We start from the raw sequence: 16,634 nt of genomic DNA on the forward strand, positions 1-16,634 counted from the left end.
GTGGGAATTATTCCTAGAATGCAAGAGATGGCTCAACACATAAAAATCAATCAATGTAATATGCAACATCAAAAGAATGAAAGGAGAGATATATAGGGAAGATGGCGGAAGAGTAAGACGTGGAGATCGCCTGCCTCCTCACGGATACACCAGAAATACATCTACACGTGGAACAACTCCTACAGAACACCTACTGAAGGCTGGCAGAAGACCTCAGAGCTCCCAAAAGGCAAGAAACTCCCCACGTACCTGGGTAGGGCAAAAGAAAAAAAGAAAAAAACAGAGACAAAAGAATAAGGACGGCAATGAAAGGAAAAAAAACCACATGGTCACCTCAATTGAGGCAGAAAAAGCATTTGATAAAATTCAATATTTTTCATAAGAAAAATACTTAACAAACTAGAAACAGAAGGAAACTGCCTTAAGATAATAAACTCCATACATGAAAATCCAACAGCAAACATCATGCTCAGTGGTTAAAATCTGGAAGTTTTCCTCTAAGATCAGAACAGGCATGAACAACTGCTTTTACCACTTTTATTCAACGTGGTACTAGAAGTTCTAGTCAGAGCAATTAAGCAAGAAAAAGAAATATAGTTCTAACTTGGAAAGAAAGAAGTAAAATTATCACGGTTTGCAGAGGATATGATCTTCTACATAAAAAACCCTGAAGATTACACACAAACACACACACACACACACACACACACACACACACACACACTGTAAAAACTAATAAATAAACTCAGTAAATTACCAGGATACATAGACAATATTTAAAAACCAGTTGTGTTTCCATAGCATATTACATTTACCTTTTAAATTCACATTTTTTATAAATGTTCAGTATCCCTAACATATGCTATTAAAAGAGCCCTGTAAAACAAAGGCTATTATTAAATCCTCAGTACCACTTTTTGAGATGCTTCACTCCTTTGTAGTAGTTTTAAAAATAAGGTTTTCCAATTAAGAGATCTTGATCAACATTATTGTCTAAGCTTACCAGGTCACTTTTGGTCTTGTGACATCTTACAGATTACTTTGATATAAGAACATCTTCAGTTGGCAACTCTACCCCTCAGTTCCATAAACCTATTTCACCTTGAGAACTGACCATTTTAAATAGGGTGCATTGTGTTGTCAAGGATAAAGTCACCATGATTAACACATTTTTAATGCTTATGAGAGGTTTATTAATACACATACTAAGTATTACACAATTTTACTTTCCTTCAATTTAAATTTCTTTCTACTAGTTACACATCTTTTCAGTCTCCATAAAAAGCCCAAGAGTTATTTGGCTACAGTACAACTTGTCACACAGAAAGCAAAATTAAATCAACTTTGTGGGAATGTTTAAGAAGAGAGGCAAAATGAAAATGGATTTAGTAACATATAACATTATTTCCTCTAAGGAGCATCCTACTTACCCAACATTACAAACATAATGAGCCTCTGAGCCAAACAGAATACTTCCATTTGGGTAGTGTACTTGGCCATTTGGGGGATCCCCTAGGTTAGGACACTGTTTTCCTAAAAGGAAAATTTCAAATTTGTTGTTTTATACCAGTTTCAAAACAGATTTGAATCAAATTCAATATTCTACATTGCTCACTTGAATTCATGGGAATATTATTATCTTTTGTTATTTACTTTCTTTAACTATTATAACGTCAAAGAAGATTCACATTTACCCAGGCAACCAATTGTGGAAAAAAAGGTTCCCTGGAGATTTTTCAAAGTCTGAATGCACTGCTGTCTAAAACCTATATTCACATGAGAAAACCATTTCAGTCATAAAATATGAACTCTAAAATGTGTGAAAAATCTCTAGAGCAATAAAAAAGTTTTTTGAATTAAAAAAAAAAAGTTTTGTTTACTTACTTGTACAGGCCTCCTGGAGAAGTGACCACATATTATCATGCTGACAAACAGCAGTAGTAGGAAGAGAAGGACGCTTGGGCTGGTAACCTGGGCGACATTCATACTGTATACTGTCCCCAGGGCTATAACTGGGTTTAGGGACACCCTGGAGCCGCATAGATTCATACCTTGGTGGCTCACCACAGGCATCTAGGTATAAGAGAATAAGAGCATAAAAATATTTTATCTCATTCACCAGCCAGGGACTGTGGCCTGGCATCAGGTAGGTAGTACAGAATAAATGGAAAAGTTCTCAGCAAGATTTTAAATGACCGTCCCATGCTTTTACCCAACTGGTGGTGTATGTGCCTTACTTACATTAAATAACAACCTATTAACTTTTGGTTTGTTAGGGAATAAGATGAATTTTTATTCAAGAGTAAATTAAAGAGATAGCATCAATGTTTTTAGTTCTGAAATATAAATACATTTTAGGTATGTATCCTTCCCCACTTTTTTCTAAATTCATTTCAAAACTCATCTCTCCTCTAAGAAGTCTCCTACAGTATACAGCACTCTGTTCAGATTACTCTTCCATAGTTTGAAACACAAGCATATGATCACTTGTCATTTCAGGCTCAGTTTCCTCTCAGAAGGCAAGGTCCTAGAGGGCAGTGATCATATGCCTTCCTTCTCTACTACACTCTGTACTCAGTTGGTACTCAAGACATGCTATGGTAAGAGATGAATATAAAATATGCCTTGTGAGATTCATAAATCAAAATAATTATGGACCGAAGTATTTCAAAAAATAATACTCAGTTTCATTTGTTTCCTATTAGTGAATTGAGCATTTTAAAAGTGGTGAATAGACACCATGTAAATATCAAAATGTACTATCTGAAAAGCATTACATGGAAAAACAACTTGCTCTCTTCGACATTACTTTAAATATAATTTAACTTTCCTTCACAGATCAATGGATTGCTCATATCTCAGAAGCTCCCTGAGGTAGCTGTTTGGGTTGTTTATCCAATATACCCCAACAGTAAAGCTATTATATTGTTATGCTTGTATAATTTTGTACTTCTGGGATTTTTTGGGGGGGTGTTGAGGGAAGGAGTTTTTTACTCCCTAGAATAATGTCATTTCTACCTCAGCAAGCCCTCTTGCTTTATTTTTTTTGTTTTTTTTTTTTTTTGCGGTACGTGGGCCTCTCACTGTTGTGGCCTCTCCCGTTGCGGAGCACAGGCTCCGGACACAAAGGCTCAGCGGCCATGGCTCACGGGCCCAGCTGCTCCACGGCATGTGGGATCCTCCTGGCCCGGGGCACGAACCCGTGTCCCCCGCATTGGCAGGCGGACTCTCAACAGCTGCGCCACCAGGGAAGCCCCCTCTTGCTTTTCACTATCTGAGCACTTGATAACCTAACAAATCTGTTAGAAAAATTATGTAAAACAATGTGATGGAGACATATTAAGTCCTAAAGGACTAAAGGAATTCAGAGGCCTCTCTTATAAAGTTAAGAACCTAAGGAGGAGATGGGTGCGAGCCACGGTTATCAGCGCGGACCCCAGAGACGGGCATGAGACGCTAAGGCTGCTGCTGCCGCCACCAAGAAGCCTGTGTGCAAGCACAGGTCACTATCTACACCTCCCCTCCCGGGAGCCTGTGCAGCCCGCCACTGCCAGGGTCCCAGGATCCAGGGACAACTTCCCCAGGAGAACGCACTGCGCGCCTCAGGCTGGTGCAATGTCACGCTGGCCTCTGCTGCCGCAGGCTCACCTCATGTTCCATACCCCTTCCTCCCCCTACGCCAGCCTGAATGAGCCAGAGCCCCCGAATCAGCTGCTACTTTAACCCCGTCCAGGCTGAGCAAAGAACAGACGCCCTCAGGCGACCTACATGCAGAGGTGGGGCCAAATCCAAAGCTAAACCCCAGGAGCTGTGCGAACAAAGAAGAGAAAGGGAAATTTCTCCCAGCAGCCTCAGGAACAGCAGATTAAATCTCCGCAATCAGCTTGATGTACCCTGCACCTCTGAAATACCTGAATAGACAATGAATCATACCAAAATTAAGGCGGTGGACTTTGGGAGCAACTGTAGACTTGGGGTTTGCTTTCTGCATCTAATTTGTTTCTGGTTTTATGTTTATCTTAGTTTAGTATTTAGAGTTTATTATCATTGGTAGATTTGTTTATACATTTGGTTGCTCTCTTCCCTTTATAAAAATATATATATATTTTTTCTTCATTTTTATCTTTTTCTGAATGTGTATGTGTATGCTTCTTTGTGTGATTTTGTCTATGTAGCTTTACTTTTACAATTTGTCCTAGGGGTGTGTTTGTCCATTTTTTTTTTTTTTAGTATAGTTTCTAGAACTTGTTATCATTGGTGGATTAGTTTTTTAATTTGGTTGCTCTCTTCTTTCTTTCTTTCTTTTATTACTTTAACAATTCTTTAAATTTTTAATAATTTTATTTTCTATTTTAATAACTTTATTTTACTTATTTATTTCTTTTTTTCTCCCTTTTCTTCTGAGTTGTGTGGCTGACAGGGTCTTGGTGCTCCAGGCGGGTGTCAGGCCTGTGCCTCTGAGGTGAGAGAGCCGAGTTCAGGACACTGATCCACCAGAGACCTCTGGCGCAAAGTAATATCAAACAGTGAAAGATCTCCCAGAGATGTCCAACTCAACCCTAAGACCCAGCTCCACTCAATCACCAGCAAGCTACAGTGCTGGACACCATATGCCAACCAACTAACAAGACAGCAACACAACCCCACCCTTAGCACAGAGGCTGCCTAAAATCATAATAAGGTGACAGACACCCCAAATCACACCACTGGAGGTGGTCCTACCCACCAGAAAGACAAGATCCAGCCTCATCGACCAGAACACAGGCACTAGTCCCCTCCACGAGGAAGCGTACACAACCCACTGAATCAACCTCACCCACTGGGGTCAGACACCAAAAACAATGGGAACTACGAACCTGCAGCCTGTGAAAAGGAGACCCCAAACACAGTAAGTTAAGCAAAATGAGAAAACAGAGAAACACAGCAGATGAAGGAGCAAGGTAAAAACCCACCAGACCAAACAAATGAAGAGGAAATAGGCAGTCTACCTGGAAAAGAATTCAGAGTAATGATAGTAAAGATGACCCAAAATCTTGGAAATAGAATGGAGAAAATCCAAGAAACATTTAACAAGGACCTAGAAGAACTAAAGAGCAAACAGACAATAATGAAAAACACAAATTAAAAATTCTCTAGAATGAATCAATAGCAGAATAACTGAGGCAGAAGAACAGATAATTGACCTGGAAGATAAAATAGTGGAAATAACTACTACAGAGGAGAATAAAGAAAAAAGAATGAAAAGAATTGAGGACAGTCTTAAAGACCTCTGGGACAACTTTAAATGCACCAACATTCGAATTATAGGGGTCCCAGAAGAAGAAGAGAGAAAGAAAGGGACCGAGAAAATATTTGAAGAGATTATAGTTAAAAACTTCCCTAATATGGGAAAGGAAATGGTCAATCAAGCCCAGGAAGTGCAGAGAGTCCCATACAGGATAAATCCAAGGAGAAGCATGCCAAGACACGTATTAATCAAACTATTAAAAATTACATACAAAGAAAAAATATTAAAAGCAGCAAGGGAAAAATAACAAATAACATACAAGGGAATCCCCATAAGGTTAACAGCTGATCTTCCAGCAGAAACTCTGTAAGCCAGAAGGGAGTGGCAGGACGTATCTAAAGTGATGAAAGGGAAGAACCTACAACCAAGATTACTCTATCCAGCAAGGATCTCATTCAGGTTCGATGTAGAAATGAAAACCTTTACAGACAAGCAAAAGCTATGAGAATTCAGCACCATAAACCAGCTTTACAACAAATGCTAAAGGAACTTCTCTAGGCAGGAAACACAAGAGAAGGAAAAGAACTACAATAACAAACGAAAACAATTAAAATGGTAATAGGAACAGACATATGGATAATTACCTTAAATGTAAATGGATTAAATGCTCCCACCAAAACAAAGGCTGGCTGAATGGATACAAAAACAAGACCCATATATATGCTGTCTACAAGAGACCCACTTCAGACCTAGGGACACATACAGACTGAAAGTGAGGGGATGGAAAAAGATATTCCATGCAAATGGATATCCAAAGAAAGCTGTAGTAGCAATTCTCATGTCATACAAAATAGACTTTAAAATATAGAATGTTATAAAACACAAGGAAGAACACTACATAAAGATCAAGGGATCAATCCAAGAAGATATAACAACTGTAAATATTTATGCACCCAACATAGGAGCACCTCAGTATATAAGGCAAATGCTAATAGCCATAAATGGGGAAATCGAGAGTAACACAATCATAGTAGGGGACTTTAACACCCCACTTTCACCAATGGACAGATCATACAAAATGAAAATGAATAATGAAACACAGGCTTTAAATGATACATTACACAAGATGGGTTTCATTGATATTTTTTGGACATTCCAACCAAAAACAACAAAATACACTTTCTTCTCAAGTGTTCCTGGAACATTCTCCAGGATAGATCATATCTTGGGTCACAAATCAAGCCCTGGTAAATTTAAGAAAATTGAAATCATATCAAGTATATTTTCTGACCACAATGTTATGAGACTAGATATCAATTTTAGGAAAAAAAATCTGTAAAAAATACAAACACATGGAGACTAAACAATATACTACTAACTAACCAATCACTGAAGAAATCAAAGAGGAAATCAAAAAATAGTTAGAAAAAAATCTCAATGAAAACACGACGACCCAAAACCTATGGGATGCAGCAAAAGCAGCGCTAAGAAGGAAGTTTATAGCAATACAATCCGACCTCAAGAAACATCTCAAATAAACAACCTAACTTTACACATAAAGCAATTAGAGAAAGAAGAACAAAAATCCCCCAAAGTTAGCAGAAGGAAAGAAATCATAAAGATCAGATCAGAAATAAATGAAAAAGAAATGAAGGAAACAATAGCAAACATCAATAAAACTAAAGGCTGGTTCTCTGAGAAGATAAACAAAATTGATAAACCATTAGAGAGACTCACCAAAAAAAAAAAAGGGAGAAGTCTCAAATCAATATAATTAGAAATGAAACAGGATTAGTAACAACTGACATGGCAGAAATACAAAGGATCATGAGAGATTACTACAAGCAACTATATGCCAATAAAATGGACAACCTGGAAGAAATGGACAAATTCTTAGATAAGCACAACCTTCCGAGACTGAACCAGGAAGAAACAGAAAATATAAACAGACCAATCACAAGCACTGAAATTGAGAAGGTGAATAAAAATCTTCCAATAAACAAAAGCCCAGGACCTGGGCTTCCCTGGTGGCACAGTGGTTGAGAGGCCGCCTGCCGATGCAGGGGACACGGGTTCGTGACCCAGTCCAGGAAGATCCCACATGCCACAGAGCAGCTGGGCCCGTGAGCCATGGCCTCTGAGCCTGCGCATCCGGAGCCTGTGCTCCACAACTGGAGAGGCCACAACAGTGAGAGGCCCATGTACTGCAAAAAGAAAAAACAAAAACAAACAAACAAAAAAGCCCAGGACCAGATGGCTTCACAGGCAAATTCTATCAAACATTTAGAGAGGAGCTAACATCTATCCTTCTAAAATTCTTCTAAAATGTAGCAGAGGGAGGAACACTCCCAAACTCATTCTATCAAGCCACCATCACCCTGATACCAAAACCAGACAAACATGTCACAAAGAAAGAAAACTACAGGCCAATATCACTGATGAACATAGATGAAAATATCCTCAACAAAATACTAGCAAACAGAATCCAACAGCACATTAAAAGGATCCTACACCATGATCAACTGGGGTTGATCCCAAGAATGCAAGGATTCTTCAATATACGCCAATCAATCAATGTGATAAACCATATTAACAAATTGAAGGAGAAAAACCATATGATCATGTCAATAGATGCAGAGAAAGCTTTCAACAAAATTCAACACCCATTTATGATAAAAACCCTGCAGAAAGTAGGCACAGAGGGAACTTACCTCAACATAATGAAGGTCATATAGGACACACCCACAGCCAACATCGTTCTCAATGGTGAAAAACTGAAACCATTTCCACTAAGATCAGGAACAAGACAAGGTTGCCCATTCTCACCACTATTATTCAACATAGTTTTGGAAGTTTTAGCCACAGCAATCAGAGACGAAAAAGAAATATAAGGAATTCAAATCAGAAAGAAGAAGTAAAGCTGTCACTGTTCTCAGATAACACTATACATAGAGAATCCTAAAGATGCCACGACAAAATTACTAGAGCTAATCAATGAATTTGGTAAAGTAGCAGGATACAAAATTAATGCACAGAAATATCTGGCATTTCTATACATTAGTGATGAAAAATCTGGAAGAGAAATTAAGTAAACACTCCCATTTACCATTGCAACATAAAGAATAAAATACCTAGGAATAAACCTACCTAAGGAGACAAAAGACCTGTATGCAGAAAACTACAAGACACTGATGAAAGAAATTAAAGATGATACAAACAGATGAAGAGATATACAATATTCTTGGATTGGAAGAATCAACATTGTGAAAATGACTATACTACCCAAAGCAATCTACAGATTCAATGCAACCCCTATCAAACTACCAATGGCATTTTTCACAGAAGTAGAACAAAAGATTACACAATTTGGAGGGAAACACAAAAGACCCCAAATAGCCAAAGCAATCTTGAGAAAGAAAAACGGAGCTGGAGGAATCTGGCTTCTGGACTTCAGACTATACTACAAAGCTACAGTAATCAAGACAGTATGGTACTAGCACAAAAACAGAAATATAGATCAATGGAACAGGATAGAAAGCCCAGAGGTAAACCCATGCACATATGGTCACCTTAGCTTTGATAAAGGAGGCAAGGCTATTCAATGGAGAAAAAACACCCTCTTCAATAAGTGGTGCTGGGAAAACTGGACAGCTACATGGAGAAGAATGAAATTAGATCACTTCCTAACACCATACACAAAAATAAACACAAAATGGATTAAAGTTCTAAATGTAAGGCCACACACTATAAAACTCTTAAAGGAAAACATAGGCAGAACACTCTATGACATAAATCACAGCAAGATCCTTTTTGACCCACCTCCTACAGTAATGGAAATAAAAACAAAAATAGACAAATGGGACCTAATTAAACTTAAAAGCTTTTCCACAGCAAAGGAAAATATAAACAAGATGAAAAGACAACCATAAGAATGGGAGAAAATATCTGCAAACGAAGCAACTGGCAAAGGTTTAATCTCCAAAATTTACAAGCAGCTCATGCAGCTCAATATCAAAAAAACAAACAACCCAATCCAAAAATGGGCAGAAGACCTAAATAGACATTTCTCCAACGAAGATATACAGATCGCCAACAAACACATGATAGGATGCTCAATGTCACTAATCATTAGAGAAATGCAAACCAAAACTACAATGAGGTATCACCTCACACCAGTCAGAATGGCCATCATCAAAAAATCTAGAAACAATAAATGCTGGAGAGGGTGTGGAGAAAAGGGGACACTCTTGCACTGCTGGTGGGAATGTGAATTGGTTCAGCCACTGTGGAGAACAGTATGGAGTTTCCTTAAAAAACTAAAATTAGAACTACCATACGACCCAGCAGTCCCACTACTAGGCATATACCCTGAGCAAACCATAATTCAAAAAGAGTCATGTACCACATGTTCATTGCAGCTCTATTTACAGTAGCCAGGACATGGAAGCAACTTAAGTGCCCATCAACATATGAATGGATAAAGAAGATGTGGCACATGCATACAATGGAATTTTACTCAGCCATAAAAAGAAACGAAATTGGGTTACTTGTAGGGAGCTGGATGGACCTAGAGACTGTCATACAGAGTGAAGTAAGTCAGAAAGAGAAAAACAAATACCGTATGCTAACACATATATATGGAATGTGAAGAAAAAAAAATGGTTCTGAAGAACCTAGGGACAGGACAGGAATAAAGACGCAGATGTAGAGAATGGCTTTGAGGACATGGGGAGGGGGAAGGGTAAGCTGGGACAAAGTGAGAGTGTTACATGGACATATATACACTACCAAATGTAAAACAGATAGCTAGTGGGAAGCAGCCGCATAGCACAGGGAGATCAGCTTGGTGCTTTGTGACCATCTAGAGGGGTGGGATAGGGAGGGTGGGAGGGAGACACAAGAGGGAGGAGATATGGGGATATATGTATATGTACAGCTGATTCACTTTGTTATAAAGCAGAAATTATACTCTAATAAAGGTGTTTAAAAAATAAAAAGAACCTAAGGAGAAAGAAGAGAGACCTATTCTGGTCCCTGAGGAACTTTTTCTTTCTTACTCCCTGGATCTTGGTCTTCATATTGAGACTGGTCAAGAGAGAAGTCTAAACAAGTGAAATATTTTACATCTTATTCTAAATCCTAAACTCCTCTCTCAATACACTGTCCAACATTTCATTTACGTCATGTGCTGAAATTGTTTCAGCATTTAGCAAATGTTTTGAACATTTCCACTATGCTGATCTTGTTAATGAATGCTCCTCAATCAACTGCCCAAAACAAGGCAAAAGCAAAAAACAAAGAGCCATAGTTATTAAAAGCATTTTTTTAAAAGATTAGTAAAGAGTTGAATTTTATTAATAACATTAAATTTACTGAATACCCTGAGCCATACATTCTCATTTTACAATAGGAAATAATGGGCTAGAAATGCTATATAATTCCATTTTAGATAAAAACACGTATCATTCTAGAATATCTTGGAAGCATCAAGAAAAAAATCAAGTAACAGCATGCATGTGATTAAATTATACAAGTGTTCTTTGTTTTATGTATTCAATTTCAGTAACTATCTTTTTTTAAAATAAATTTATTTACTTTATTTATTATTTTTATTTTTGGCTGTTTTTGGTGTTCAGGGCTGTGCGCAGGCTTTCTCTAGTTGTGGCGAGTAGGGGCTACTCTTCGTTGCAGTGGGCAGGCTTCTCACTGCGGTGACTTCTCTTGTCACAGAGCACAGGCTCTAAGTGCACTGGCTTCAGTAGTTGTGGCACGTGGGCTCAGTAGCTGTGGGTCACGGGCTCTAGGCTCAGGCTCAGTAGTTGTGGCGCAGGGGCTTAGTTGCTCCGCGGCACGTGGGATCTTCCTGGACCAGGGCTCAAACACATGTCCCCTGCAGTATTAGGCGGATTCTTAACCACTACGCCAACAGGGAAGCCCTCAGTAACTATCTTGAAGGCATAAAAGAAGAGAGAATTCCTAATATGACTCTCACATACAGTGCTGTGTATGGAAAAAGAAATGTCAACTGGATGGTTCAATCTATTCAACTAACTTGAAGTATTTCTTCCCAATAACACGCATCGCGAAAGACATGCCTTCAACAATGTGCAGTTTAGAACATTTGCTTTGGCCATCAGTTGATTATAAGCTTTATATACTGTAATAACTGGGTCTAATATCATACTTGTTTTATAATCAAATATCTTCTTCTCTTGCTCAGAATACTGAATTCTTTTTTCCTATGAGGATTTTCAAACTAAACATTCCCAGCATCAGAAAAATAGTATATGGACTGAGTTTTTTTCTAGAGAATTTACAATGTAATTGTTATTAGGCTGCAATGCTATACTTTAATAACAGATGCCATTATATCATATAATAGACTGCATTCAGAAAATTCCCCAATTTTCCAGATGAGTTTCAGGAAGGTGAAATAGTCCCTAATATGGATCAAGAAAACTGTTCACCTTCTGTACACTTACAAAAATTATGCAAGCACTCTCTATCTGCTTGCAAAAAATAAAAATAACTCTCTGACACAAGCACACACCCACACCCCTGCCCAGGTGGTACCTTTAGAAAATCATGGTCTCTGACCCAAACCGGAACCTCAATGAAACCTGACGAAACTTCCCCTTTTCTCACTCTACGCAACCTATTTTCAAATTTTCTTTGCTTCCTCAAAATGGAGGCTTTAACATTTATACCTGTCAATTTTATTTCTCATGTTCCACTCATTTCTAGGCCTATAAAAAAATCACATAAATCATGTTCGAAGTAATTAAGTAGCCTTCTTCTAAGTAAATTCATCCTAGCACTCTCTCCCTCAGTAATTTTAATTACCCTGTCTATAACACCTGGAGCTATTGTTCATTCTCTCTTTGCTCTCCTGTGCCTAAAAAGCTCTTTTCCTTGGTTTCCAGGTAGCAAACCAGCCTGGTTTTCAGCCTGTCCTCTGGCTGCTCTTCCTTCTCTGTCTGATTGCATGATGTGACGTTCCTCATGGGTTATTCTACGAGCTCTCCTTATTTTCATTCTGCAAATCCCCCCGGGTCAGAATGTATACTCTCATGACATCATTACAACTGATGAGAGCTGCCTCCCAAATCCCTCTCTCCATCCTAGATCTTAGCTGGGGTGCCAAGTCTATATGTTCAACTGCCTCCCCACAGCTCCACTTGGAATGTGTCACACTATCTCAAATAACATAATGAAGCCAGCAAACAAGATACATGGTTTCCACAACTGAAATGCCTGTTCCCTCTCCCTGTTTCCACCTTTACTTCTAATTCAAGCCACTATCATTTCTTATCTGGATTGCTACAAGAGTTTCTGAATAGGTCTCCTTACTGGTCTTGCCACCTTTCATTCAGTTCATCTTCACACTGCCACCAGAGTAATACTGATGTGATACTAGGACCAAGGCCCTTCCAAGTCAGATATGTTTCAACAGCTCCCTGCTTCCCTCATGATAATGTCTAAGGCTCCTTGACATGGCTACCAGAGCTTTAACATCTGCTCACTCTTGCACAGTCTTCTAAGCCACATTCAATTCCACTAGTAGTGCCCATTAAATTACTCAACTTACTTTAGCACTCTAGACCTCCATGCATCATATTACTTCAGCTTTGACCAGAGACCCTGCCATTCCTCCCACCCACTCATCCTTCAGTTTCATCTTAGATGCCACTCCTTCCTGGAGGCTCCTAACATCTCTCACCCAAAAAATTCAGTTAAGTGTCCTCATGAGCCCCAATTTATTTCTTTCATAGCAATTTTCATACTGTAATTGTTCATTGTTTGTACTCCCTAGGAGACTGTAACCTTCTTGAGGACCATGTCTCATTCTTCACTGCATTTCTAGTTCCTGATGCCAGAGCTGAAGGGGCACTGTTATCAGTTCTATAAACTCTTGGATCAAAATTCAAATACTTTATACTGTTCAGCTAACCTGTTCCAGAGATATCTGCAAATCATCATTTTTCTTTGCTTTTGTATGTCTTTCCTCAAATTTTTTCCATTGGTTTAGTTACAGATGTTTCCCTTTATCAGAGTTTTTTTTTAATGTCAAAATACTTGTGCTTTATTTATTTGAACCCATTCTCCATTACTGCTATGACTAGAAATGGCATTTTAACATTCTCAAAGGAGAACTCCAAATCCTGTTGGTTACAGTTTTTTCCTAAAGTATGGTATGAAAGATCCCAGAACTTGTTTCTAACAACAAAATAAATGATATTAATTATCTTGGAAATAGCACATTTAAGCACTACCCGTACCAACTATATTTTAAGTCCTTTTAAACTAACTTACTCTTCATAAACATCCTATGAGTTAGGTATTATTTCACCCTCTTTAAGATGAGCAATTTGAGCCATGAAGTAACTTGCTTAAGAATACATTCCCAGAAGGTACCAGACCCAGGAGTGAAGCCAGGCAGCCTAGTTCTACTGCCAACACCATTTCCCATCACTGTCTCTAACCTGGAACCCTTGCATGGTTACACCAATACACTCTGTCTGCAATTTAGTCCTCAAGAAATGGTCTTATACTGAGCTTAGGGAAATTAAAGCAACCTTAGTTTAGATTTGCATTCTGCTAAGTCAAGGTGCCCAAAAACAACAGGTGATTTTTATTACGATGGTTGTTCATTGCTACCTATCCTGTTCTTTTCACAATTATTCACTCTGTGATCTACACCGCTGCCTTCCTCTTGCCTCCTTTGCTCTACTGCTGCCACACAGGGTAACTAGGCAGTCCATGACTGCCCTGAGCCATGCCACATCTCTGAGCCTTTGCTCACAATGCTCCCTCTGCTCTGAATACCCTTCCTCCTGCTCAGGAGCAGCTCCTGTTCAACACTTGTCTTCTTTAACTTAATCCACTCAACATCTCCTCTGGGAAGTACTTTCTGCTTCTCCTGGGGAGGCAGTGACCAGTCCCCTTCTCTTGGACTCTCCTCTACATGGATCTCTCAGCTCACCAGTGGACTCCATCCATCCATGTGGCCACAACACCTCACACAGTATGTCCCTCATAGCTGCTATTCAAAAAACTTTGGTTCTCAAAGAACCACTGCTGTTAAACAGAAACCAATGGTAAAGAATATAGTATAATGAATCTAATATTGAAAATAATCATCTTAAAGCATTATGCACTGGAGAAATATTTGACCACCTAATTTCTTTTGTCTCATATCTCCCAGTATATGTAACCTAGCAACTGACCAGATAAGGACTGTTCTCCCTACACTGTAATATGTAGAGTAAGAAACTAAGAAACTACTGTGTAAGCACTTATTGACCTTGGCTTCTTTCATTAGGAAGAAAGAAAAGACCTAAAACAGGCAGAAGAAACCACCCATAAAAGGAAATTGTAGGTTTTGTTCCAAAAAGTAGATCCATTCTGGAGGAATGAGACTGGTCCCTTCTGTGATCCCCTACCATTTGGCAACTACCTCTGCGATGGCAAGCCTCCCAAGCACACACTGCCCACTTACAAAACCTTCTCCTCATGAGCTGCTTCAGTGAAATATTTATTTTATCCACATATTTTCCCTGCCAGTATAGTAAGTTCTCATTTGTACCTCATCTATGTTTCCCACCTATCCTGATTTTACCTTTCAGCCTTAAACTTCACCTTGTTTTTCCTCCATTTCTAGCTTTGTTACCTTCCACAATATGTGCTATTCATTTTATTTATCTATTTTCCTCTATTTTATTTTTAAAATTTTTATTTTATTTTCATTTATTTTTGGCTGCATTGGGTCTTTGTTGCTGCGAGCGGACTTTCTCTAGTTGCAGAGAGAAGCTACTCTTCGTAGTGGTGGGCGGGCTTCTCATTGCATTGGTTTCTCTTGCTGAGGAGCACAGGCTCTAGGTGCACGAGCTTCCGTAGTTGTGGCACGCGGGCTCAGTAGTTGTAGCTCGCGGGCTCTAGAGCGCAGGCTCAGTAGTTGTGGCACACGGGCTTAGTTGCTCCGTGGCATGTGGGATCTTCCCAGACCAGGGATTGAACCCGTGTCCCAGATTCTTAACCACTGCGCCACCAGGGAAGTCCCTCTATTTTCCTCTAATTTTTTTTTTTTTTTTTTGGTACGTGGGCCTCTCACTGTTGTGGCCTCTCCCGTTGCGGAACACAGGCTCCGTACGCGCAGGCTCAGAGGCCATGGCTCACAGGCCCAGCTGCTCGGCGGCATGTGGGATCTTCCCGGACCAGGGCACGAACCCGCGTCCCCTGCATCGGCAGGTGGACTCTCAACCACTGCGCCACCAGGGAAGCCCTCCTCTATTTTAAATAGTTCTCATCATATCCTTCAACTTATAGCTTTAAGCCTATTCTAAACATTATTATTCTTTAAAAATTTCCTTTTAATTTCTTGTTAGCACTGCTGTTCCATCCCCCACACCTCTCCGGCATAGAAATAAACTTTTTAAATGATCCATAATAAGCAAGACGAGTATGGTGAGACCTGAGGATTCTACTATCAGGAGAAGATAGATTGACCCCCCAGTTGCTCCTTCCTTAGCTTTTTAGGCACCAAAGAAAGGCCATCCTAAGCATGGCTCTCTTGCTTCCTCCTGGATGCAAGAGACGTTTTTCCTGGGCTCTAAGCCCCAGCCGAATGTTACCTTTAATTTTCTGGTACTTGAGAGTTATACAAGAGTGTTGACACTTAGGCAACCACAAGTGTGACAAGACAGCCAAGATCTCTGCATTCTAGTGAGGAAAGAACAGAAAACAGTTTGGGAGAGTGACTACCAGTTAGGGGGGTAATTGAGCTGGAACATGTGTGTCTACTGGAAATAGTGGGTCAGAGACGGTCCCTCTGAGAAGGTAATATCACAAGTGAATTTGAAGAATAAGAAGGCGCCAAACTATGCTAGAGGCAGGAGAATGTCCCAAGGCCAAGGGAACAGCAAGTACAGAAGGCAAAGTGGCAGAGTTTGGCTTATTCAGTGAACAGAAAAGTCTTCCCTTCCACCAGTCATTTGTTAAATGCTGTCAGAGAATCATGCTCCTTTCCTCTTGGGTACTTCTCTTGGGTTATAACATATTCATTAGTATTATGTTTTGGCTACTGCCTACCACTCCCAATAAATTGTAGCAAATATTTGATTTCCTAATGTGTGCCTGGCACTTGGGGGTAGAGCAGTGAGCAAAACACAGTCCCTGCATATATTCATGTGTGTAGGCAGACAGACAAATAGTGAAATAAGGATCATGAAAATAGGAATGGTGTGTTATTGCTCACCAGTGCGTCCTCAGGACCAGTACAGGACCTGGCATATAGAAGGCAAGTATTTGTTGAATGAATGCTGCTAATGAAACCGTATATGTAATAGGATCCTAAAAATAACTTGGGCATGAAAACATATGTACATATAAAGACAAAAGGAAATCTACC

At 39.4% G+C, this 16,634-nt stretch overlaps 1 protein-coding gene across 6 annotated transcripts in view; it reads right to left on the reverse strand.

Annotated features, from left to right (window-relative positions):
• The window catches only part of LOC112403482 (membrane cofactor protein-like), a 53,017-nt gene that overhangs the window by 34,842 nt on the left and 1,541 nt on the right, over window positions 1-16,634 (reverse strand). For all 6 annotated transcript variants that reach the window (XM_024750961.1, XM_024750958.1, XM_024750959.1 and 3 more), the window contains exons 2-3: window positions 1,885-2,073; window positions 1,431-1,533 (exon numbers count right to left, since the gene is read on the reverse strand). In XM_024750961.1, the coding sequence (XP_024606729.1) occupies window positions 1,431-1,533; window positions 1,885-2,073 (292 nt within the window). The remainder of the gene's footprint in view (window positions 1-1,430; window positions 1,534-1,884; window positions 2,074-16,634) is intronic.

Source organism: Neophocaena asiaeorientalis, unplaced genomic scaffold (genome assembly GCF_003031525.2).
Source record: "Neophocaena asiaeorientalis asiaeorientalis breed wild unplaced genomic scaffold, Neophocaena_asiaeorientalis_V1.1 scaffold67, whole genome shotgun sequence".
In the NCBI taxonomy this organism is placed as follows: Eukaryota; Metazoa; Chordata; class Mammalia; order Artiodactyla; family Phocoenidae; genus Neophocaena; species Neophocaena asiaeorientalis.